The 26425-nt window shown below is 50.9% G+C and overlaps 1 protein-coding gene across 4 annotated transcripts in view; it reads right to left on the bottom strand.

Annotated features, from left to right (window-relative positions):
- NRP2 (neuropilin 2) overlaps nt 1–26425 on the bottom strand; it is a 258365-nt gene that overhangs the window by 44799 nt on the left and 187141 nt on the right. For 2 of the 4 annotated variants that reach the window (XM_077319234.1, XM_077319236.1), the window contains exons 13-15: nt 20566–20828; nt 17961–18057; nt 14219–14263 (exon numbers count right to left, since the gene is read on the bottom strand). In XM_077319234.1, the coding sequence (XP_077175349.1) occupies nt 14219–14263; nt 17961–18057; nt 20566–20828 (405 nt within the window). The remainder of the gene's footprint in view (nt 1–14218; nt 14264–17960; nt 18058–20565; nt 20829–26425) is intronic. The other 2 variants (XM_077319235.1, XM_077319233.1) reach the window with 1 other exon arrangement.

The following is a 26425-nucleotide window of genomic DNA, read 5'->3' as shown; positions in this document are numbered from 1 at the left end:
CACTGCATGGACAAAAAGAGCCTGAAGAGGCAGAGACCAGTAACATAAAAGTAGGGAAGGGTCTGGTTCCGCTCACACACGCATTCTGCACCCTCCACATCATTTTGCATGCAAACACGGCAGCCGTATGAACAAGCAAACATGGCTCCCAGTTAGATTTGGGGAGTGCAGCAGGGGAGGGATCCTTAAAAGCAGGGGTAGTCAACTTGTGGTCCTCCAGATGTTCATGGACTACAATTCCCATGAGCCCCTGCCAGCGTTTGCTGGCAGGGGCTCATGGGAATTGTAGTCCATGGACATCTGGAGGACCACAGGTTGACTACCCCTGTTTAAAAGGCTATAATCCCATGGAGCAGCCTCTCTCTCTCTCTCTCTCTCTCTCATTTTTTTACCGTTGAGGAACCCCTGAAAAATTCTTCAGGCAGATCTCAGTGGTCTCGAGATCCACTGCAACTCTGGGGGAATTCCAGGCCTCACCTCATGGGTGGTAACCTCACCCTACTCCCTATTAATATAGATTCAGGTGAGTAGCCACATTGGTCTGAAGTAGAACAAACTTTGAATCCAATGGCACATTGTCTGAGAAAATGTGCCTACACATAGAGTTGGGTGCTTCGTTGTTGGTCTTAAAGGAACCCTTGGACTCAAATTTTGCTCTCCTCCTCCCTTCTGACACTAAAGGACTTCTAAAGCCCTATGAATCTTTTGCCTGAGAAGGTTCTTTAGTGCAGGGGTAGTCAACCTGCGAATGCTGGCAGGGGCTCATGGGAATTGTAGTCCATGGGCATGTGGAGGACCACAGGTTGACTATCCCTGCCTTAGTGAATTGAACTTGCAGTGCTAGAGAGAAGCCATTGTGTTGGTTCCTCTGCATACATGTGTTACAGCTCTTGCCCTTGTGTGCAAGGAGAGCTGACATGCACAGTGTCTCTCCCCAGCGAGAACGCTTCTCCAAGGACAGGGCAAGCCAGGGCAGGCCTACTGATCTGGTGTCCGACTTGGTACAGCAGCAGCTACCACGCAAGCTAATTGATTTCTGCCAGCCAGGTTGTCCTCTGTGAGTGGGTGGGTGGGTGGGTGGGAGCAGCCTTCCACCCCTCACCGCTTGCTCCACGCTTATCATGCAGGGTACATGCAAAACGGGTCGTTTCCTCAAGTCAATAATTCCTAGGCTCCTGTAAGCTGGTGTCCATTTGCTATTCCGCAGCGAGGGCCGCTTGGCAACTGAATCCGCGCGAAGATTCCAAAGGGAGAGCGAAACAGAGAGGGATAAGCCATGTCGAGAAACGCAGCAGGGAAAGTTTACCCACAGCACCAAGAATACTGGGCAATGTCCTTCTTTAGACAGAGAGACGGAGGCTGGCTTCTGTGCATCCAGAGCTTTTATGTCTGGCGGTCGTCTGCCCATGCAGTTGTTTTAGGCGCTCTCCCAACACATACACACCGCACACACACAAAGTGAAGTTTAAAACAGCATCTAGAGCAGGGGTAGTCAAACTGCGGCCCTCCAGATGTCCATGGGCTACAATTCCCATGAGCCCCCTGCCAGCAAATTCATAGGAATTGTAGTCCATGGACGTCTGGAGGGCCGCAGTTTCACTACCCCTGATCTAGAGTGTGGGCTCTTCCAGAAACTGAAAATCAGCAGCCCTGTCGGCATTTGTAAAGGAGAACCGAGAAAGATTCAGATTTACGGTGCAAAACCCAACGCCTTCCTCGCCTGCACCATCCCAGCCGTCAGCAATGTGCCCTCTCCTTTCCACAGATGGGCCGTGGAGCGGAGAGGGTAATGGGAAGGTGACCTTCCTTCTCTCCCCCCCCAAAGATGACCCTTCTGCGGCAGGGGTGGAATGAGCTGGAGGGAGAACGTGCGGCAAACTGTGCTCCCAGCCCGCGGCAGGCATAGCTAAAGCGCCTGAGAGGTTAAGACTCTCTCGAGGAGATATCAGCTTGCAGACTCCTCCTCGCCCTCAGCAATATTTAGGAGGGTGACAGGGTTCTTTGTCGCTTACCTTCATCCTTCCATTTCGAAGGCTGCCAGCCTTATAAGGTGGGGCCTGGAGGTCTCCCACAACGGCAGCTGACCTGCCGGCTACAGTTCCCCTGGAGGAAACCGCAGCTTCCGAGGGCGAGGTCTGTGGCCTCCCATCCCCAGCAGGCTCCTCTCTCTAAATCCCATCTTCCAAGGCTCCGTGCCCAGATCTCCTGGAGCTTCTCAAGCTAGATCAGGAAGGGGAACGTGATAGCCGCCTGTTCAATACACGATACCAGGGGTGGCCAAACAGTGCCGCTCCACACTTGCACTAGGCCAAGGTTTGAGAGGCAGTGAGGCTGAGGATGGGCTGAGCCTCCATCTCCCTCATAGGAGTCCACTTTTTCTGTCTGTCTGTCTGTCTGTCTGTCTGTCTGTCTGTCTGTCTGTCTGTCTGTCTGTCTGTCTGTCTCTCACAGACACACACAGACACACAGACACAGACACAGACACAGACACACACGGCTTCAACATTCTTATTTGGAGCACACAGGAAAGGAGAACTGTATAGCTGATCTGATCCCAAGATGTTGACAAGAAATTTGGTTTGTGTTAATACTCAGAATTTGAGAAGACCTTAGTCTACAGCAGGGGTAGTCAGACTGCGGCCCTCCAGATGTCCATGGACTACAATTCTCATGAGCCCCTGCCAGTCCATGGAGATCTGGAGGGCCGCAGTTCGACTACCCCTGACCTACAGCATTGATAGTGACCAAAGGCCAGGAAGACCAGTCCTCATACCTTGTGTGGAACGGTCTTTAGGTTCAACCTATCAAATTAGGCTTTACAGTGAGTCTGCAAACCACGGAGCACCAGGTCAAAGCAAGCTCCATAATAATAAGTAATAATACTGAAACCCTGTCAACCAGCAGATGAATTGTGGTGACCTTTTAGGGTTTTCAAGGCAAGAGATAAGCCGAAGTGGTTTGCCATGTCTTTTCTCTCCATAGCAACCGCGGACTTCCTTGGTGGTCTCCCATTCAAATACCGAACATGACCAATCCTGCTTAGCTTCCACACCAGGGGTAGTCAAACTGCGGCCCTCCAGATGTCCATGGACTACAATTCCCAGGAGCCCCTGCCAGCATTCGCTGGCAGGGGCTCCTGGGAATTGTAGTCCATGGACATCTGGAGGGCCGCAGTTTGACTACCCCTGTTCCACACCCTGAAGATTTTGACACTACCATTCTAAACCAGATGTTCTTCACTGGTGGCCCAATTTCAAGTAAACTGACGCAGGGACAGGGTTTTCATACAGCAAATGTCCTTTGGCTAACAAGCCATGTCTGAAGCGCTGTGGTCATTTCAAACAATGCCACTTCCAACCTCCCCCCCTTTTGCTGAACGATTTCCCACAGACTTAAAAAAAGAATTCTAAGTAAAGTGCTATAGCTCTACACCAACATAGCACTTCAGTGCTGAAGAGGCACCATGGAGATGCCTTGACTCTTGGTGCTATAGCGCTAAACTTAGAACGTTCACAAAACATCCGCAAAAGATTGCACAGTGAAAAAAGCATAAGGGGAAAGCGGCATTGAAGGAAGCACTGGGGACATTTTAAACAGCATGTCCCAGAGACACAGAAGTGCAATGAAGTGGTAGAAAATGGAAGAAAGCCACTTCCCTCAAAAGTGGCTCAACCATGTTTGCTAATCCGACGCAAGCAGAAGAGGTTTAAGGATTTGTGGGGCCCGTAGCACAAGAACCAGTTTAAGAATTTGCAGAGTCCTAGCAGAGTCCTGGGGGCGGAGAGGGGTATTACTCCAACTGTCCTTAAAGAGGGAAAAGGGAGGAGGAGAGAGACTATAACCCTGATCCATGGGGGGGGGGGGAGGCACTAAGTGGAGCCCCTGGCAGACCAGGGCCCGTAGCACGTGCTACATGTTCTACCTGGATAAACCGGCCTGGGATGCAAGTGGGTTTGTATGAACAGGTAAATAGATTCCGCTAGCAGCCTGTTCCTGAAATGACAGGGGGGAAATCCATCGGCAACCAATTACTAGAATGGCAGTTTGGAAGTGGCCTCTAACATCCTTGGAGTCGTCTGGGCTACTCAGGCTGCTCCACACTCTATGGGAGAAGGCAAAAATCCCCTCAGGGCTAAGGTTGTGTGCGGTGTCGTCCGAATCGCCCCCTACGGCATGGCGCTGGCTGCATCGGCCGATTTGGACGACACCACACACAACCCTTGTCCAACCAAGGTGAACTCCAGGATAACAACTGGTCTGGACATGAGTGAGACACCTGGACATTCCCCAGGAGGCAAACCTTGGCCATTTCTAACTGTGACCTACCTGAGGTTCCCGGATGATGGGCCCCTGGTGTCTTTGTGGAAGGAAAGAAGGGGGTGGAAAGGATTTCTGATTCGCTTCCTCTCGCCCTCTCCCCCTGCCCCTGCCCAGACAAGATACCTCCCTCTCTCACCAAGGAAGGTTTGTTTAATTTTCCAGTGGAAATGGTGCCCTGTTTCTAACACTGAGGAGGAAGGTTTACAAAAGAGGCCCCTAAAAGAACCCTGAAGTAATAAAGCTGCCAGACTGTTTGGGAACCCGACCATGTCAATCTCTCCAGCTGATCTCCCTGCTTTGCCACCCAGGCAGGTATTCAGTCCCCAGACCAGACGGATCCGTGGCCCTGCAGAGGCCTGGATTTCTCCAGGAGCACAGTTTGCACGAGGGTGGGGATGAAGCCTGTCAGACTGACCCAAAGTGTAGGTTTCCCTTTTCCAACAGCCTTTCTCTGCCTGTCCCTAAGAAACGATGTTGTTTCCTGTTCTCTGAATCCTGCCAAGCCTGGGGTGGGGTGAGGGAGGAGGGGGGGGGGGTCAGAGAACAGGAAACAAGGTGGGCTGGTTTATAAGACCAGGGAGAACGTGTGCATTCAGGAGCCGACTGACCGAGAAAAGGTCAGACTGAATGGAAAGAGAACACCAGAAGACCTAGGCAAAATATATGGCCTTGTCAGTGTGTGGAACAAACGGAATCCCTTCATTTTTTGTGGGGTCCTAAAAGAGAAAGGGCCCAGAACTGCAGGTCCAGCCTAGCCCATTCTTGTCAGATTTCGGAAGCTAAGCAGGGTCAACCCTGGCTAATATTTGGATGGGAAACCTCTAAGGCAGCGGTCCCCAACCCTCGGTCCGGAGACCAGACCAGTCCGTAGATCAGTCAGTACCGGGCCTTGGCTCCTCCTGGTCCTCCTCCCCAGCTGCTGCCTTGGGGGCTGCCCTGCCACTCTGCCGCCAGCTCACCTTGGGTGCTCTCCAGCGGCCACCGTGGCTGGGGCTCCCCCTCGGCGTGGCACTGTGCAGCTGCTGCTGGCAGCACCCCCAGTGGGCGGCGGGAAGTCAGGGGCACCAGCGGGAAAGCAAGTGTAGGGTCTCAGGTGGCGGCCACATCCCTTGGCAAAAGACTACCCCCCCCTCCGGGCTTCAATAAAATTGTCAAGCGTTGACCGGTCTCCAGTGATAAAAAGGTTGGGGACCACTGCTCTAGGGAACACCCAACATCTCCTGCCTTGAAAGCCATGGACTACAATCCCCATGAGCCCCTGCCAGCATGGCCAATTGACATGGGGTCATCATTGGTGAACTGTGACTTGGCGGCAGTTTCCACCATGGAGCAGAAAGGAGAGAGCTAATAGCTACAAAGATCTACTGGGGGGAAATAAATTGCACGAGAGTTTTTGCTTATAATGCAATCTGTTCTGCATTCCTTTCTCCAAGAAAACAAGCTTAGGGGGGGGGGGGGAGCGAGGGAGATCACCTGGGGAATTTGGGAACTGAGCAATTCTCGTTTAAATTTCACAAACACATGTGGATTATTGCCATTGTTTCCTTCCAGGCCTCTTTCCACTTAAATGGTTTGGGCCCGTCCTGCAAGAATTCACTAGAAGAAAAACGAAATGCAATTTTAGAACTTCATCTGTAGTGGGCCATTCTGGTGTTGCCGTGTTCCCTCCGTATGTTTCCGAGGAACGAGGTCAAGAAGGACACCCTTGCCAATCACACGCTCACATGTGGGTGTCATTTCGCTGGCAGGGGCTCATGGGAACTGTAGTCCATACACATCTGGAGGGCCGCAGTTTGACTACCCCTGTCCTATAACATGGAAATGCCACAGGATGCTGGTGCAGAGGGAGAAAAGACCCAGGGCTGCCAGCCCTGGGTTGGAAAATTCCTGAAGGTCCTGGGTGGAGACTGGGGGGGGGGGATTTGGGGAGGCACATAATGCCCAGGACTCCTCCCTCCCAAGCAGCCATTTTCTCCAGGGGAACTGACCTTGCCAGTCCAGAGATCAGCTGTGATCCCAGGGGAGCCTCAGGGGAGGGCAGTGTAGAAATATAAATAAATAAAATAAGTAATCTTCAGACCTTCTTTGTCCTAAGAGTGCCTCCTTAGCGTAGTGGCAGCTGCTAATCTGGCAAGCCGGGTTTATTTTATTTATTTATTGGATTTTTTTACCTGCCGCTCTCAAAATTGATTTGTGGCGAGTTACAATCGAGTATGAGCCTCTTGTGGCGCAGAGTGGTAAGGCAGCAACATGCTGTCTGAAGCTGTCTGTCCATGAGGTTGGGAGTTCAATCCCAGCAGCCGGCTCAAGGTTGACTCAGCCTTCCATCCTTCCGAGGTCGGTAAAATGAGTACCCAGCTTGCTGCTGGGGGGTAAATGGTAATGACTGGGGAAGGCACTGGCAAACCACCCCATATTGAGTCTGCCATGAAAACGCTAGAGGGCGTCACCCCAAGGGTCAGACATGACCCAGAGCTTGCACAGGGGATACCTTTACCTTTACTTACAATCGAGTATAAGACTCCCAATACATAAAACATTAAAACATAAAACCCAGTTTATAACATACTCCGGGGATGAGAAGAATAATAACCCCCCCTCCACTTCCCATATCCCCCCCTCCATCCAGAGCCTCAGGGCTCCAATTCCCAGGGGTGCTGACTGTGCAAGCTCCTGCAGGGCCCTCAGCTCTTCTGGGAGCTCATCCACCAGGTCAGGCCAGGACTGAAGAAGCCCTGGCCCTGGTCGAGGCCAGGCAAACCTCTTGTGGACCAGGAATCGCCAACAGGTTAGTACCTGCGGGGAGCATAAGGCGATAGGGGGTCCCTCAGACATGTGGGGCTCAGACTATGAAGGGCCTTGAGGGTTAAGACCAGAACCTTGAACTTGATTTGGGATGTAACTGGCAACCAATGCAGCTGCTTCAGCATGTGGGTGTGGGCCCTCCAAGGTGTTCCAGTGAGGACCCTACCAGCTGCATTTTGCACCAGCTGCGATTTCTGAGTCAAGGACAAGCGAAGGCCTGCATAGAGTGAGTTCCAGAAGTCAAGCCTGGAGGTGACCGTCACATGGATCACTGTGGCCAGGTGTTCCGGGGACAGATAGGGCACCAGTAGCCTCACCTGGTGAAGATGGAAAAATGCCAGGTGTGCTACTCTTGTGACCTGCGCCTCTATTTGATTCCCCGCTCCCCCACATGCAGCCAGCTGGGTGACCTTGGGCTTGTCAAAGCCCTGATAGTGCTGTTCTGACCAAGCAGTCTTGTCAGAGCTCTTGTCAGCCTTACCTACCACACAGGGTGTCCGTTGTGGGGAGAGGAAAGGGAAGGGAATTGGAAGCCACTTTGAGGCTCCTTTGGCCAATGTAAAGTGGGGTATAAAAACCAACTCTTCTTCTTTCTTCTTAATTGTCATCTTTGTGGCTACTTCCCCATGGGGATTCCTTCCTGTGCGCAAAGGAGGAAGCCTCTGCTATAAGAAGGAACGCCTGCTCGACATTTTCGGCATGACTTGTGACATTCCTGGGATTTTGCCCTTTAATCTTGGGGGGCGGGGGGGGGGCTCTGCTATCCACCCCAGAAAGGAGTCCCTGCTGGGTGCCTGGAGGTCATAGTTCCATCTGGCCATTCCACTCCCAGCCATCCGCAGTCTGCATCATGGGGGGGGGGGGGGTGGCCTGACTAAGCTTTGCTTTCCAAAAGGCTTGGTGCCCCTTGCCCTTGAAAAGGGGTCTTCCTGCATTCGAGCTGAGCAGTGCTGTGACGGTGCCGGGAAAGTGAGGGGGAGAACGGGAGGAGCGGCAGCAACTGATATTCCACCTGTGCTTTTGCACGGGAATGAAGCCGGGGCAGGGGGAGGGAGTAGCGGCCTTGCTCTCGCACCGCTCCAAATAGTTGCTGCTGCAGTTCCCAGTTAACACTATTTGACAAGGTAGACGCCATCGGCTTCAGGATACATATTCAAGGGACTGTCATACTGAGTCATACCAAAGGTCTGTCGCGCCCGATGCTGTTGATTGCTCCTGGCATTTGCTTGGCGCGGACTTCAGCTGATGTCTTTTTTAGCCCCACCAGCTGACACTCTCTGGAGAGAAGTACCCAGGGGGCCACCGCAGCACGCACCAGCACTGCACCCTGAGTCTAAGGACCCTGCGCTAAGCATGCCCTCGTCCCGCCACCTTCTCTCTTAGGAGGTCTCCCATGGCCCAGCACCAAGGACATGAAACAGTCAGTCTAAGACTCCCAAGCAGCAGAGCTAGCAAAGAACCGTATTCGGAAAGTGTTGCAGATTGCTGCCACTCACAGGTGACAGTGCTGGCGGGCATCGTTCGTGGCTTTGATCCATTACGAGAGGACTGCTCATGGATTCCAGAGAGCAAGCGGGAGCTGCATGTCGCGGCAAAACAAAGAGAGACCCTCACGGCGCCTTAAAGACCAAGGTGCAGCATACGATTCATGTGATATTCCCCACTGTGTTTCTCACAGCAATCTCCCCACCATCCCTTTGCAGATAGGCAAATCCACGCAATGAGGCCAGCCGTGACTCAGGGGTTTGCAAGTCTGGGGGAAGAAAGCACACGCTTGCAGGAAAAAGCCTTCCTTAAGAATACCCCTAATTTGGGGACAGCCTTCCCAATTTATACCAAGGGCAAATGTTACTGGGAATTGTACCAGAGTACAGCAACAGACCCAAACAGCAGATATGACGGTGCAGAGGAGAAGGATAGCAACAGGAGGAGGTGAGGAGAGAGCAAGCCAGAGATGGCTGGATGTGTTCCCTGTGGCTCCCCCTCTTCAACATAAGTAAATTTATATTTATACATTTAAACCAGGCTTTCTGGACAGCCCTGTAAGAGTTTCCTAAGTGGGTGGGAGTTCATTAATTTTTAATGTTTTTAAAAAATTTCTTAAGCATGTATCAGGTGATATGGCCATACATGTTCATGTTGACCCACTCACCCCTCCCAAAATGATGGACCTGGAAGGGCTGGGAAGGGCAGGGGCCCCAGGTGGGTGTGGACAGAGCTCTGCTTCCCAACCCTAGTCCATATGATTGTTCCACTTACAGGGTTTCTCGAAGCCTGAAAAATGTCTCAAGGGGTTCTCACTGGCAAAAAGGTTGAGAAAGGCTGATGAATACAATCAATAAAGCTTGACACTGCCCTCAAAGGACAGACCCTTCCTGGATTGCAGGCAGTAGGATGAGCATCACCAAAGGTCTAAGAACAGCGGCAGTGTTAATCAGGAAGGACGCCAGCAACTCTTAGCAGTGGTTTGGTAGTGCCTGGAGACCCAGCCCAATGCTCCTTACATATTTTATATGCCCTGCTAGAAGTGGAACTACATTGTTACATGTTCTTCTGTCAACAGGGAGGAGTTTCCAGTGGACTACAGATAGCCGAGGAAGGAGGAATGACTTTCCGTTCCTTTTGGGCCAATCGTTTGCTCAAAGTTGCCTTCCCCAGCTGTTTTTCTTTTCCAAGAACTGCCTCCTGTTGCCTTTCAGGAAAAAAGCAGCTGCAGGAAGAGCTCTTTGAGGCGGGAAACAGCTGGGAAGGAAAGGGACTCCTCCACCACCAGCTCTCTACTGCTCCGGTGTTCACCTGGAATCTACCTGCAGCTTCATTTGATAACTAATGGATAAAAGAGGAAAGTTTTACGGAACAGTGTGGCCTGCATTCCAAAGTAACACACAGCTGAACCTTGGATTTATTTTAGACGCATATCTGAAAACAGCTGCTTAAGATGCTGGGTCCATCCCTAGTTTCTCCCACTCATCTTTAACAATTGCCTACTTTCATTCTGCACATGTTGGATCATACACTTTAGAAGAAAATTCTCCTATTTCGCACACGAAAACCCAGTTGCAAAAGCACTGCGGAATACTTGGCACACTGAATAATGCACTTTTGATCCAATTTAATGCACTTTAGAGAGTGCCTGCAAGTGGATTTCGCTGTTTCGCACTTAAATCCAGCTGCAAAGTGCACTCAAAGAGGACGGAAAGTACATTATTCAGTGCGTGTAAAAGTACTTTGAAGGCAGCGGATGGAGAAGCAACACAGAAGAAGAGCAAGAGAACATGACCCCCCCCACACACACACACACTTCATATGTGCATCCCACTGATCCTTGGTAAAACCACTGCACATACACTAGGGCTCGTTCCACATTCATTGGATAATGCACTTTCCGGCCGCTCTTGCCGTGCTAAAGAGGAAAATCTGTCCCTAAAGTGCATTATCCAGCATGTGCGGAATGATCGTTGGCCTGAAATCCAGGTTGGGAGGGCGGCAAGGGCAGAAGGGATCCCGACAACCATGTTATGACTGCAGTGGCTGCCATTACTGCCTCAAAGCCCACCCTGACAACCTGCTGTCCATCCGGGGAAGTTTCAATGGCTTCCAGCCCAGTTCCAAGGAGCTGCCTGCCACACAAACCTCCTATCCGTGCAACAGCCACAACTGCAGCACTCCCAAAAACGTGGTCAATCTCAAGAGCTTGGCCAATGGCTGCTCTTCACCAGCCTCTTCCATTACACCCCCAAAGGGCATTAAGGTCAAGCGGCCAATGTCTGCTTTGGATCTCGAGCCCGAAAGAGATCAAACTGGGCTTGACCAGGGCCAAAGCCTTTTCGGCCTGGTGGCTCTGCCCAAGGAGACCAGGGCCCTGTGGTGCCCATGACAGCTGCACAGGGCTTGTGGGCAGAGCTGTCCTGCCAGGCCAATGGTTGTGGCCTAATAAGAGCGAACATCGATCTCTCATACCACCTTGGCCACACCTCCATCTGCATCTGCCAGTTGATTGGCCATCGGGGAAAGGACACCACGCCCCCTCCATCTCAGACTCGGATTTTCATGGGCAACCATCGCTTAATAAATAATAACCAATCCTACAAATGACCCCGCCATAATTAAGGAACATAATAATCATGATTAGAGTAGCTCAACAGTGTAGAGCATCAACATCAAACTGGGCTAAGCATTTTGGATGCTCCCTTTGGTTCTTTGTTGCAATGCCCCTAAAGACTTCGAAAACTGTTTTTGTAGAGATGTCAGGTAGGGTTGTGTGCGGCGGCATGTGAATCGGCCGTTCCAGGCCGCCCAGGCGCGGTGCTGGCTGCGTCGGCGTGGAACGGCCTGATTTGGAGGCTGCCACACGCAGCCCTAATCTCAACTTCTTCCCAACCCATGTGGATGTGGGGGGGGGGGGGGGAGGGAGCCTCCCTACTGGGATCCCAAACCAGCAATATGTCAGCAACCGCTTGAGAGATTGCTCCAGGAAGATCACTCGACCCAATAATAAGTAGAAAGGTAACGATTTAATATCAGCTGAATGCTTCTTGGGGAAGGGGATGCTCCTTGCTCCTTGCACTGGGCCTTCCCATCCGGCAGGTGAAAGGCAGCGAGCGTTACATGAGAAAACAAAATGAAAAATCCCTCCAGAGAGAGGGGAGGGGCCTGCCCCCTCCCCACACACACACACCATCTCCACTGACTCAGAAACCAGTTTAATGAGCAAGCCGCTATCTGTGAATTCCTTTCTCCTCTTGTTTCCCTCTACGGGTCTTAAGAAAAAAAAAGTCAAACCCGAGCATCCCGCTTTCTTTTCTTCAGGCTGGCATTAAGCTGTTGAATGCACCGTTTCAGCCTGCTTCCCTTTTACGAAATGTCAGCCTTCAAACGGAGGGTGACGGGGGCACCTGCCATTCCCTTCCCTCTTCCCTGCCGGGGTGTGTGGGTCGGCGGCCATGGCCCCAGGCTCAGCGCTCCCTCTGTGCAGGGCGGACCTAGACCCGCCTCTGGGGGCTGCCAAGGAAACTGTCTCCATGGCAAATATTAACCGTTGCCACCTCATTGCGCTCCTAATTTGCCACGGGTTTGGGGGTCGAGCCTCTCTGTGGCATCTGCTTATTCCCTTGGTCTTACATCCTTAAAGCTTCATTGCTCCTCTCTAGGCTTAGGCAGGGGCCAAGTTCATCAGCACACCCATTCTCCTGTTATGAGGAATTTCATCACATTGGGGTGTAGACGCTGTGTAAATCCCAGTGCTGCAGAAGCCAGTGTAGAGAAATGGTTAGAGTGAGGAGACTAGATTCAGGGAAAGCCCCTGGTTCAAATCTCCACTCTGCCACAGAAACTCACGGACTGACCTCAGGCCTGAGAATAAAGCAGAGGGGAAGAGGAGAATGTAAGCTGCTTTGGGTTCCCATGGGAGAGAAAAGCAGGGTATAAATGAAGGAAGAAGAAGAGTTGCTTCTTATATGCTGCTTTTCTCTACCCGAAGGAGTCTCAAAGTGGCTTACTGGAAATACTGTCAAACTTTATTGCACTAGGGCGACTAGGCTTACATTCACCTTCCCTTCCTCTCCCCACAACAGACACCCTGTGAGGTGGGTGAGACTGAGAGAGCCCTGAGATTCCTGCTCAGTCAGAACAGCTGTGGCGAGCCCAAGGTCATCCAGCTAATTGCATGTGGGAAAGCACGGAATAAAACCCGGCTCACCAAATTAGAAGTTCGCGCTCCTAACCACTACACCAAGCTGGAAGTAAACAAGTCATAGTACCAAGAGTTGGAAGGGTCCATCCAGGCCATCTAGTCCCACCCCCTGCTCAATATAGGATCAGCCTCACGCATCCAGGAGAAGGATCTGTCCAGCCACTGCTTGAAGATGGCCAGTGAGGGGGGCTTCTCACCTCCTTAGGCAGCCCCTTCCACGGATGAACTATTCTAACTGTGAAAAGTTTTTTCCTGGTATCTAGCCGACACCCTTCTACACGGAGTTCAAACTCATTACTGCGGGTCCTAACTTCTGCTGCCAACAGAGGACTGAAATAAATAAAGGTGCAACTCTCAATAGATCTCCCCTAACCGCTGTTTTGGAAAAGAGATCTGGCTGGATCCTGAGCAGGGCTGCCAACCTCCAGGTGGTGCCAGGAGTTCCTGCAGAATTCCAACTGGCCTCCAGATTACATAAGGCAGTTCCGCTGGAGGAAATGGCAGATTCAGAGGGTGCAACGCCAAAATAGCTCCTCATCCTTGCTGAAGGCCCTCCCCTCCCCAAACTGCCCCCACCTCTCTAGGAATGTTCCAACCTGGAGCTAGCGGAGCTAGTCCCAAACCACACTACAGCCGAGGTCATCATGCAGGATACCCAGATTTCTGTTCCAAGACAGCATCAGGGGGCACTGATGTCCCTTACTCTTTAGTCCACAGAACCCGGCAGAGAAGGCTGGGCATTATAAAAAAGGCAGGAATCCAACAGATGGGAGCAACAGGCAGAAATCCCACAGATTTCTGTGTAACAAGCAGAAATCCAACACATGGGAACATTACCAAGCATGGAGAAACAATGAGAACAGAGGACACTGAAACATGGGGTTGTTAAACTAGGTGGAAAATTACTGTGTTCTTCCGAAATCTTTCCCGACCTCCTCTTGGGGGAATAAGGGGCTCAGCTGGGCGCCCAGAAAGTCAGCCAACGATTAGCTCCCCTGGTCAGTAATTGCATGCACACGCCCACCCTGCCCAGCAGTCTCTTTGGTAACAGAATACCCAGGTGGGCCAATCACTGAACATGCACCAGAAAGCGCATCCATTTTTATTTCGTTTTGAAGCTGAATAGGTATGACTGCTGCAGAGACTTGTTCAGTTGGAAAGCTTGCAGATTTACTAAATGACAGAAGGGCCTGCTGTCCTGCCTCTCTAACCCCTCTGCCCACGGACTAGCGCCACCTGCTGGTGATGCTAAAGCATGTTGCAAAGGTAAATCTTTTCTTGCATAGCAGCAAACTGTTAGTTTTTTTGTCTTTCTTTGCACACACATTCAATTTTATTTATTTATTTATTTATTTTAAAAATCATGCGATAAAAATGTTGGTACAATCAATGCGCTTCTACCTGAGATCCCAAAAGTGTGCTCACCAGGAAAAGCTGAGATGGGTTCTGTAAAGAAACAGAAATATTCAAATTTAGGATTTCCAAGGCAACAAACTAAAGACTTTCAGGATGACTGCAGATTAAGGGTAATCAATGCAGGGGAAACAACCTCCAGGAAACCAATCCCTGCAGCTTTTCCCTAAGGACAACTTTAGTTTTAAAGAAGGAGAGTTGGATTTTATACCCTGCTTTTCACTACCCAAAGGTCCCTCAAAGTGGCTTATAATCATCAACCCTGTTAGTGGCTGCTGCTCCTTGTAGTTTGGCTGTAAAGCGTAGGCCTGTCGGACTTCTTTCCTCTCCTTTGCCCTGTATTTCATTCACAGTCTGAAGGGCCAGGCCCTTTGCTTGCCAACCAGAGAGCAGGGCCCACTTGCCTGGCCAAGAGGAGTTACTCCCGCCTGGCCAGCGAGAGGAAAACAGAACACAAGGAGGGCCCAGGGAGGAAACCGGCACTCCACCCCTTGGGATCAGGCCAGTCTTCGAAGGGATGGAAAAATCCTAAACCTACTGGGAGCGCTGGCCTCTCATTTCATACGCTTTGTAATTTTTTTCCTTCCTTGGCTGGGCTACCTTGCTTCTGTAAACTCTCTTGCAACCAGACGTTTACCCATGGAAGCCTTCCCCAGCAGGCAATAATATAGCAGTACTGGCAAAAGCTTCACCAGCTGAATCCCTGCAGATTGCTAACAAAGAAGAACAGTTTTTATGCCCCCCTTCTCTCTACTCTAGGGAGCTCTGAGGGAACTGGGACTGGCCCAGAGCCACCCAGCAGGCCTTGGGTGTCTCAAAGCGGCTCACCATGGCCTTCCCTTCCTTTCCCCACAACAGCCCCCTTGTGAGGCGGGAGGAGCTGAATGAGTCCTGAGAGAACTGGGCTGGCCCAAGGTCCCCCAGCAGGCCTCAAGTGGAGGAGGAGGAGTGGGGAATCGAACCTGGCTCTCCTTATTTGGGGCCAGAACTCAGGAAACAGAAGGCTGGCAGCTCTATATGCGGCTCATCTCCAGACACTGAGAATCCAAAGATCCAGCCTCCAGAGAGCACAAGCCCTCCCACGTCACATCCTGGCCTATGGAACCTGCTGCCCGATTTCTGCTCATTCAGCCAAGATCTCCTCCTGGAAGCAATCATTCTCCCCTCCTCCTCCGTAGAGTGCCAAGGAACTGTGTGGGTCTGCTGAAGGATCGATTTCCCCTGCAGTTCCCTTCATCTAGAAGGCCCTTGTGATCCAGTCATCTGCCTCCCCTGGGGGTTTCCGCCTGTCCCAGGAGCCCCGCTTAAGTCACCCCTGGAACGCAGACAGATCATTTCCTCATTCCTTTGAAGAAATAATCTGTTGCATACAACTGGGTCAAAAAACCCCCACCCCCCAGTGCATCTCCCTGATCCCCTTCCTGGGGAAGGAAAGGACTGGTCTGATTAGTCCCAGATCTATGCCAGGGACAAAAGCCTCCAGGCCCAACAAAAGCTTCAGACGGCCTGCGATGGAAGCAGATGCCCCCCCCCCCCCAGAAAGGTTTGTCGGAGGCACGAGGAGAAGAAAAAAGCCGTGGAACAAAGTTTGGGATCGGGGCACCTTTAAGAACAACAGAGCTCAGTTCTGGGCGTAAGCTTTCATGTGCAGGCCCATTTCTTCAGCTGGGTCGCCATGCTGGTCTGAAGCTGCAGAACAAAGCCTGAGTCCGGGGGAAACGAGTTCAATTTGTTTGCTTGCACATTTGGACTGGACTCAAACATGGTTCTGTCCCTTCAGAACCACACGGCTGCCCCACCTGAATCACTAATACAGGGAATTAGTCGATTATTTTGCCAAGGCCAGAAGGAATCTGATTACTTCTCTAGATTTTAAAACGGAACCTTGTTCTTCCGGTCAGCTCCTTTTCCAGAGTCCTCCGAGGGGCAGGAGGGCAGAAAGGAGACGGACACTCAGCATTTCATCTTATCATTTCCAAAAGGAAAGAGCAAGCGAAAGAAATTCCTGAAGCTGATCACAAATACCAGAAAGGGTTTTTCTCTGTTTAGCAATTCCCGTGAAGGAGAGGACAAAACGAGAACCCCGTAAACCAGGGCTGCCAAACTCCAGGTAGGGTGCGGAGATCTGGCCGTATTTCAACCCATCTCTGGCTGACAGAGGTCAGCTCACCTGCAGCAAAGGGCTGGCTTGGTGGGCAAACTCAATGGCCTGAGGGCCTCCCTTCCCCCCCCCCTCCCCAGGCTCCACCCCAAAATCTCCAGGAATTCTCCAACCTGTCGTTGGGGGGAGGGTTGTGCGCTTCAGTTCGGTTTGGCTGCCTCGGCAATCACCAAAGCCCGAAGCAGCGCATAGGAGTCCAGTGCTGCAGTGCAGAGGGGGGGGGGGTGGCTGCAATGGATGGCTGTGAAAGTTGGACCATAAGGAAGGCCGAGCGTCAAAGAATTGAGGCTTTTGAACTCTGGTGCTGGAGAAGACTCTTGCGAGTCCCTTGGACTGCAAGGCGAACAAACCGGTCAGTCCTAGAGGAGAATCAGCCCTGACTGCTCCTTAGAAGGCCAGATCCTAAAGATGAAACTCAAATACTTTGGCCACCTCATGAGAAGGAAGGACTCCCTGGAGAAGAGCCTAATGCTGGGAGTGATTGAGGGCAAAAGAAGAAGGGGACAACAGAGAATGAGGTGGCTGGATGGAGTCTCTGAAGCAGTCGGTGCAAACTTAAATGGACTCCGGGAATGGGAGAGGACAGGAAGGCCTGGAGGATCATTGTCCATGGGGTCGTGATGGGTCGGACACGACTTCGCACCTAACAACAACAAAGGGCTCCCCACCCCCTGGGAAGAATTCAGCCACCCTTCACTGCCCGAGTGGTTTTTCGTCCAGGGGACGGTTTCATTCACTCATACTGTTCCCACGAGATAGGAGGACACATGTTCAGCATCAGGACGCTTTGATGATAGTGGTGTCTCATCCCCATCCCTCTTGTACTCTTCCCTTTGCATCGGATTTCCAGTTTGACTTTCCGCCAAATACTCACAAAAGTTCCCATCAAACTAAATGTCGCGAATCTTCCTCTTCAATGGCAGCGTGTGCCAACCTCAGAACTCCTACGTGCCCCAGTGATGCTTTGGAATGAACCTGTGGACCATCCTAATGTGGGCTCTGCAGCGGAAAAGCATCAGGCGCAACTAATGTCCTCTTCGCACAACAACCATGACGGCTGCTGAACTGCACAGACCGTTCCACGCTGTCCATGTGACGGAGGAATCCGCATGAGAGTGGCCCGTCCACCCGCACACGACTAACCACCACAACCGAGAAATGGTGCCAAGCAGCTACCACACTGAGGAGCGACTGCACAAGAGCAGCCAGCAGCTACTGGGTACAAAGTGGGCAAAGACCTCAAGCAACACCCGCACAAACATGCACAGCAGTGGCCTGAACTTCCTTGCATAGATCAATGCCCACATTTGCAATGGGCACCATCCAAGCCGGCTATGCAGCCCAACGCGCTCCACAGCCATGCCTCAGGGCAGCACATGACAACTTGCCTCTCCTGCCACAAGCAATCAAGTAAATTTGGCTTCCTAGAACAAGAAGGGAGGGAGGGAGGGAGGGAGGGAGGAAGGAAGGAAGGAAGGAAGGAAGGAAGGAAGGAAGGAAGGAAGGAAGGAAGGAAGGAAGGAAGGAAGGAAGGAAGGAAAGCTACTGGTTAGATGCATGTTTACATACCCATACAGTTCTCCTGGGGACTGTTGGTGCCTATTCGGACATCATCAATGGCGATCTCTCCTGAATGTCCTTCGCCTATAATTCCCTCAAACACAATCTAGGAGCAAGCAAGGACAGCAAGTGTTAAAGATTTCGGTCCCAAAACAGCACTTGTGTCCTCCAAAGAAAGGCAAGGTTGCATTGTTATTTAGGTATTTCTCTCAAAACGGCGACAGGAACCGTATCGCAAGAGGAACGCTTGAAATCTTCGGCACAAAATTCGCCAAGGCAAAACTCACCATCCGTTTCTCAGCCTTGACACCCCCCCTCCCCCCCGTGTCCCATGGGAGATACTTATGAAGAAGGGCAGGCAAAACGGCAGAGTGACCATCGTTCAGAACTCCCAGTTGGGCACGCAAGTGGAAGAAAATCACTGTGGGTGGTACGTATGCATGCTTGTTCTCCCCCACACACACTCCCACAAAGGTATATAGCATGACAATTTTTGCTTTAGTCTTCCAATGTCTCATCTACCATGGGAGGTGCTGGCCTCCTATGCACCGCTTTGGGCTTCGGTGATCACCACGGTGGCCGGCCCAAGCCGCAGCCCAAAACCCTAATCAGGAATTTCCTGATATTTTCCAAATCATCTCCTCCAGCACCCCGATTGGCTCTTCGGGGCCTTCCTGCTCCTTCCGAGCACCCCTGCTCCCTGCTCGCCTTTACAACAGACTGGATGAATGCAGAACAGAAGAGTTAGTCAGGCCTCTCTCCTCTTTCTATACAAAGTTTGTTTCTCTTCTCTTGGACTGGTTACCCATCTGTAGGTGCTGAGAGACATTAGACTAGGCCAAGGTCTTGACTTAGGACTTTCACGGACAGACCTGAGCAATTTAGGAAGAATCCAAGGCCTGCCAGCTGTTGGTTAGGAAACATCCGGAGATTTTAGGGGCGATTTTAGGGTTTATGGAAGAAGGGACTTCAATGGTGGACAGGAGGGACTTCAGCGGGTTATAATGCCATAAAGTTCACCTTCTGAAGCAGCCATTTCCTCCAGACAAACTGATCTCCACCTGGGAGGGTGACCCCCCAAGGAATACCAGTGTGCTGATGTGGGAGCAGGCAATGGAAACCCACTCTGCACGTCTCCTGCCTGGCAGCCAGACAATCTTAGGCACACGAGCCATAAGATAAATAACTACCATAAGGTCTCCAACCACCACTGGAGGTTCACAACCCTAAAGGGCAGACAGACCACAAAGATCTCCCCTGGGCCCCAGGGACATTCCTAACTTTCCCAACCACTGCTGGGAACCAGTGTTGCTCCTACTCTGCTTCTGGCTGAAGGGAATGCAAATGCCTCAAGAAGAAAGAAGAATCTCAAGGTGCAACAGGTTCATGCTCCAGCTAGATTAGGCATCTCCTTGTCAGCTTTCATTTGCATGCTCTCTTTGAGACCCGATAGTGGAGGTTTTTGCAGGATGTCCCAGGAAGCAGTAAAACAGAGACCAGACACAGAAGCGGGAGGGGAACATGAGTAGTGGGAGTAGGTGGGGGGACGACGACGACACATGCAGAGACATCCAACAGCCGTGCTCCCTGCCTGTCATCTAAACTCATCTCCCAATTACAGACTGACTCTGGTTTAGCAATCATCTGTTCCTCTCTCCCGAAGAAGCTTGTAGTTCTTGCAGGAATCTCTGAGCAAAAGGACCTCTATTCGGTATTCTCACCACCGAAACAATTTCGAGGATTCATTGTGGGGGAGGAGGAAGGAGAGAAACAAATGGATATAAGTTTTGCAGCGTAGGTAGTGCCAAACACATTATGAACACCAGGAGCGCTTTGCTTGCTCAATAAAAGAGAAGAGATCCTTGGGAACACAATTTCTGGGTCTGCAATATAACTCTGCAGATGTGTATGATTCGTCCTTCTTAGTTATTGATCTGTGTTGGAATTTCTGAGCACTGAGTCCACTTTGGGAGCAAACTGTTTCCACCCCCGTCCAGGAAATACTGCTTCTTTCTTTTTGACCCCTCCTACAAATATAGTTCTTTCCCTCTAGAAGGCAGGCAGGCAGGCAGGCAGGCAGGCAGGCAGGCAGGCAGGCAGGCAAGCAAGCAAGCAAGAAAGAAAGAAAGAAAGAAAGAAAGAAAGAAAGAAAGAAAGAAAGAAAGAAAGAAAGAAAGAAAGAAAGAAAGAAAGAAAGAAAGAAAGAAAGAAAGAAAGAAAGAAAGAAAGAAAGAAAGAAAGAACGCTTGTTCCCTGTCTATCTAGCTGTGAGATGGGCTTGGTGTTCATCCCTTAGGGGGCTTGAATCTCCTTGTCAGACTACCTGATACTTGTCTGAGAAAATGGGAAGGGGGAAAATATTTGCAAAAGAAGAGGCTTTAGGAAGAAAAAAGGAAACAGGATGAACAAAGACTCGCATCTGTGCATAAAGTAGGCAAATTTTGAACAGCAAAACACAGTGTCATTTTGTTTCTATAGCAACATGGGAAACACAAAGCAGTCGAAGAAGGGAAAAAGCCCTGCGCTACAATGTTCGCTAATGATGAATGAAGCAGGGTGTGTTGACTCGAAGCCGCTCAGATCTTCAAGTGGCGCCTCCTGATAACAAGCTTACCTGGTAGTCCATGTCGTAGCTCCGCAGCAGGATCCGGCCCTCTTGCCACTCCTCCCCTTGGTCTTCCCGGAGAATCCACAGCAGCTTGTTCTCATGGATCGCTTCCCGCAGCACCCGGAGCATCGTCCCCGCCCCACCGGACAGCTGGTACCGGAACGCCATGCACAGAGCGCTCCGGGGCGAGAAGACCACCGGGCTGACCAGCCGGGCGTGCTGCCCTTCTCTTCTCACACTGCTCTGCAACCTCAAGTAATGCTTGCCATCTGTTGAAGGAGAAGGGTCATCTCAAGTCAGTGCTTGCAATGAGTGGGACACTGAGCTATTCCTGGATAAAGGCAAGCAGAAGTCCAAGTATAACAATAAGCCAAATAACCAAGCTCCTCTATAAGGACAATGCAGGAGTACGGGTGACTTGGAAATTTTGGAAACAAACAATGCAAAAGATTATAAGGACGAATGTACAAATGAGACCAGAAGCATCTCTGCTTAATGGACAATGATTTGAAATTCCAGCATGGCATTTTGTTTAGGTAGAGGACAGAGGCTGCAAGGCTTTGCTGTGCCCCAAACTGGAAAAATACAAATCGACCAATAGTAGGAGATTAGATGGTTGGAATTGGCTGAAATTCATCTTAGAATTAAGGGAAAGAAGCAACATCTTTGCTCAGGAAGTGATGGAAACCTTTTATTGATCTTTTACCCAAAAGAGAAAGAAATGATGGGATGATGTGTGGTTTGGAAGATTAAAGAAAGTAAATGCAGACTTACTTACAATTTAAACATGATAAATAAATAAAAATAAATATTTTATTTATATACCTATATATGGGTATAGCTTGGGGCGCTTAACAACAATACAAAACCATAGGTAAGAAAATCATAACACTCAATCACAATCTTACCTTAAAACCCAGAAAGCCTGGCTCAAACTCTAGGTGCCACCGACTATCTGAAGGAGAACTCTGAAGGGGGTTCCCCAGGAGGCACAGGGTGCACAAGGCCAGCTGGGAGGGCGCTGGGAGGGCAGGAAGGGATGCTTTAAGCTTATTCTCCCCCCTCCCTAAGCTATGCTCGGAGACCAGGGAAATTCAGGAAGGCAGAAAATGAAAACAAAATGTTGGAGAGGGAAATTAGCAGGTAGAGCAGGAGTGCAGCATTCCCCTGTCTATTGATGTCCTTCTTCCTGTAAGCCAGGCTTTTTCAGCCAGGGGTCCATGAAACCCTGGGGTTTCTTGATGGCCCTGGAAGGGTTTCCTGAATGGGTGGGAGTTCATTAATTTTTGATATATATCTTTGTTAAAGATTTTTTGGGTGATAAAACCATATATGATTCCCCTCCCCAAATGGCCAATGATGGGCTTGGAGGGGGTGGGAAGGCCCCAGTTGGGTATATTCTTCTCAACCATGCCACTACTGGGGTTTCTCAGAGCCTGAAGAATACTTCCAGAATTTCTCAGGGGTAAAAAAAGGTGAGAAAAGGCTGCTGTTAGCTATCCTCAACCCTGTTTAAACGTGCATATTATTTTGCAGGATAGCCTATACCCAGACACTCATTACCCTCCCCCTCCCTGAAAGTTTTCAGTCCTCAGCTGGTTGTGGAGGCGTGTCACAGTAACATCCACATCAACCAAGATGCAGCCTGTATCAAATGTGTCCCAGTAGAATTGACTTGGTACTCATCTAGTTTTTAATCACTGAAAATGACCTCCACAAAAAAAGACAGGGTTGACGAATTTATCATTCTGATCCACTGCCTCAATGACCTGTTCTCACAAATCATGCAAACCTGAGGATCTATCATCTTCTGCTCCTTCATTTTCATCCGGCTTTAAAAAAATGAGGCAGAGATGTCTGAGTAATAACTTTGTCAGAATTTTAGCAGGGAAAGCCAGATACTTGTGAAGGAAAAAAAAAACCCAACTAGAATCCTAGAGTGGGAAATGTCCATAGAGGCCACCCAGTCCCACCCCCTGCTCAATACAGGATCAGCCTGAAGCATCCAGGAGAAGGATCTGTCCAGCCGCTGCTTGAAGTCGGCCAGTGAGGGGGAGCTCCCCACCTCCTTAGGCAGCCCATCCCACTGCTGAACTAGACTCAGAGAATCCTAGAGTGGGAAGGGGTGATAGAGGCCATCTAGTCTCACCCCCTGCTCAAGGCAGGATCAGCCTCAAGCATCCAGGAGAAGGATCTGTCCAGCTGCTGCTTGAAGACCACCAGTGAAGGGGAGCTCACCACTTCCTTAGGCAGCCCCTTCCACTGCTGAACTAGAGTGGGAAGGGGTGATAGAGGCCATCTAGTCTCACCCCCTGCTCAAGGCAGGATCAGCCTCAAGCATCCAGGAGAAGGATCTGTCCAGCTGCTGCTTGAAGACCACCAGTGAAGGGGAGCTCACCACTTCCTTAGGCAGCCCCTTCCACTGCTGAACTAGACTCACAGAATCCTAGAGTAGGAAGGGGCCACGCAGGCCATCCAGTCCCACCCCCCGCTCAATGAAGGATCAGCCTAAAGCCTCGCTTGAAGATGGCCAGAGAGGGGAGCTCCCCGCCTCCTTTGCTGAAATCCCTTCTCCTGAGCAGCTGTGAACTATATGGGACTGTGTTCTCTGGCATCTGGACTGGCTGCCCATCCACCCCTGCTAGAGGCTACCTCCAGCTCTTTCACCCAAATGCTGATCACCAACAAGAAGCCTGGTGAATTCCACCCCACCAATCAGGATTGCCAGAATACCAATCAGTATTCTCGCCCTCCTGCCTATCAACAGGCTGACTTTCCAGCCAGAGGCCACACCCCACAGGGAGGGCTGCCAGATCTGGGTTCAGAAACTCTTGGAGATTATAGGGGTGTAGCCTGGGGAGGGGGGGGACCTCTGCAGGTATAGTGCCCTGGAGTGGGAGTTCACCCTCCAAAGCAGCCGTTTTCTCCAGGAGAACTGATTTTGACTGTCTGGAGAGCCACTGTAATAGCGGGAGATCTCCAGGCATCAACTGGAGTCTGGCAACCCTACCACCAAGGCAGTCTAGCTTTTTGACTGAATAAAATGTTCCTTACAGTAGAGTAAGGTAAAGGTATCCCCTGTGCAATCACCGAATCATGTCTGACCCTTGGGGTGACGCCCTCCAGCGTTTTCTTGGCAGACTCAATACAGGGTGGTTTGCCAGTGCCTTCCCCAGTCATTACCGTTTACCCCCCAGCAAGCTGGGTACTCATTTTACCGACCTCGGAAGGATGGAAGGCTGAGTCAACCTTGAGCCGGCTGCTGGGATCGAACTCCCAGCATGTCTGCTGCCTTTCAGACTGCATGTCTGCTGCCTTACCACTCTGCGCCACAAGAGGCTCTTACAGTAGAGTTGGGGTGGCCATTAAAAACAAACAAACAGTTTCAGACAGGTAGTTGTGCGGTAGAGGAGCTAGATTTGAGTGTAGCCATACTTTAAAGTAGGGGTAGCCAACCTGTGGTCCTCCAGATGTCCATGGACTACAATTCCCATGACCCCCTGCCAGCATTTTCTGGCAGGGGTTCATGGGAATTGTAGTCCATGGACATCTGGAGGACCACAGGTTGGCTACCCCTCCTTAAAGAGCAGCAAGATTGCCAAGGAAAAAAACTTTTCCGAGTCCCATCTCCTTTCACCGGATCTCTTTGGCTCTCAAAACCTCAACCACAGAAACCTTGTTGGTCAGTAAAGCGTTAATGGACTCTAATCTTGCACTTTTAAAAAAGCATTGCTTCTGCACATTTAACAGGGGCGCAGCAAGCCGAAAGCCAGCTCGTGAAGCTTTTCCAATCACACGCTGGGGAGAAAATGTCTGCTAAATTTTGATTTATAATGCTGATGTTAAACGCATGGGATTTGGGAGCTGGAGATCCGACCCACTAAAGAGCCGGCTGAAAGGTTGGATCCAGCCAGTTCTGATGCTGATGAACAAAAGGGGGGGGGGCTCAAAAAGGATCTGCCGGGGGTCATGGGGTGTGCCTGGACAAGAACCCCGTAGGAAAAGGAAAGGCCGCTTTCCTTTGTGCTGATCCAGCCGAGCAGCTGACGTGTGCCTGAGCTGGACCGTGCGGAAGCCGGAATAAAGCTGGGAAGAGAAACATCCAGGCTTTGAGAAGGGAAGAGACAGAATGAGGGTTTTATTGACGGAGACAGCTCGGTAAGGAGGACGTCTATTTTACCAGCAGCTGTAAGTATGGAAGTCGGCTGATTAAGACCCCGAAAAGCTCAAGGCAAAAGATTGACATAATTAGGACAAGTGAAAGTGCAGTAATCGTCACTGGGGGGGGGGGGGGGGCTGACTCTGTAATCATGACATGGGGGAGGGAGGGGCAGGGGCTCATATTTATTCTGTCTTAAATTTTCTTGGCTTTCAAGTCAAGAGCTGATCCGGGCTCCTCCCTCCGCCCAGCCTCACAGCTTGCCAACAGTAGAACTTCTCTCAGGGCTGGGGGGGAAGCAAGCAAAACTGGGGGGGGGGCTTTCCCTCCCCCGCTCTGCTCATCACTAGCTCAGTGCTCTGCAATCAGACCCCGGCTGACAATTTAGTTGATGATACAGGAGGCGGAATGGGGGTTATCATCATCATCACCATCTTCTTCTTCTCCTTCCCGGCTCCTCTCTCGTCTCCTCCCTTCTCCGAGGCGCATGATTGGCCCTCTGGCGCACCCAGTGGGACGAAGTTTGTTGCTCTCAGAGATCCAAGCAAAGGCGACTCAAATGCAGGAGGTGAGAGTTGGAGCATTTTCAAAAGGCATTCTTTGAAACGGAAGCAGAAAGCCAGGACAGAAAAGGTGCCACTGAGAACTGCTTGTCAGCTGGTTGTACGTGGTGGTGCCCCCGGAGCAGGCTTTCTCAACCAGGGTTTCGTGAAACCCTGGGGTTTCTTGACAGCTTTGGAAGGGTTTCCCCAATGGGTGGGGGTTAATTATTTTTTAAAAAATGGTGAAACATTTGTCGGGTGATTTGACCATATCTGATCATGCCAACCCAACCACCCCTTCCCAAATGGCCAACGATGGGCCCGGAGGGGGTGGGAAGGAGAGGGGCCTCGGATAGGCGTGTCCACAGCTCTGCTAGTTTAGTGTAGTGGTTAGGAGTGTGGACTTCTAATCTGGCATGCCGGGTTCGATTCTGCGCTCCCCCACATGCAGCCAGCTGGGTGAACTTGGGCTCACCACAGCACTGATGAAACTGTTCTGACCGAGCAGAGATATCAGGGCTCTCTCAGCCTCACCCACCCCACAGGGTGTCTGTTGTGGGGAGAGGAATGGGAAGGCGACTGTAGGCCGCTTTGAGCCTCCTTCGGGTAGGGAAAAGCGGCATATAAGAACCAACTCTTCTTCTTCTTCTGCTTCCCAATCATATTCTGCATGATGGTGCTACTTTGGGAGTTTCTCAAAGCCTGAATAATATTTCAGGGGTTTCTCAACAGAAAACAAGTTGAGAAAGGTGGCTCAAAGGCACTTCAGGGACCAATGGGACATCTGGGTAGAAGCTTTTGGGAATCAAAGCTCCCTTCAGCAGTTTCCATAGGGGCGTGTTGGCCAGGCAAAAGTAAAAAGTATTCCAAAGGAATAGCTTTCTTATGGCTGGTGAGGAATGTTTTGCCAGGGAATGTTTTCAATTATTACTTTTTACCCTGCCCTTCATCCAAAGAGCTCAGAATGGCATACATCCCTTCTCCATTTAACCCTCACAACCCCCACCATGTGAAGTAGGCAAGATTAAGAGACGGGGTCTGGCCCAAGATCACCCAGTGTGCTTCCAAGGGTGGACCAGAGACTTGAACATGGGTCTCCCAGATCTTAGGTTGACTTGCCTAGGCACTGACTAGACGGTGGCAGTCTGTGGTTTAACATGACTAT

This window comes from Paroedura picta, chromosome 2 (genome assembly GCF_049243985.1).
Source record: "Paroedura picta isolate Pp20150507F chromosome 2, Ppicta_v3.0, whole genome shotgun sequence".
Lineage (NCBI taxonomy): Eukaryota > Metazoa > Chordata > Lepidosauria > Squamata > Gekkonidae > Paroedura > Paroedura picta.
This window is presented reverse-complemented; position numbering and strand designations above follow the sequence as displayed.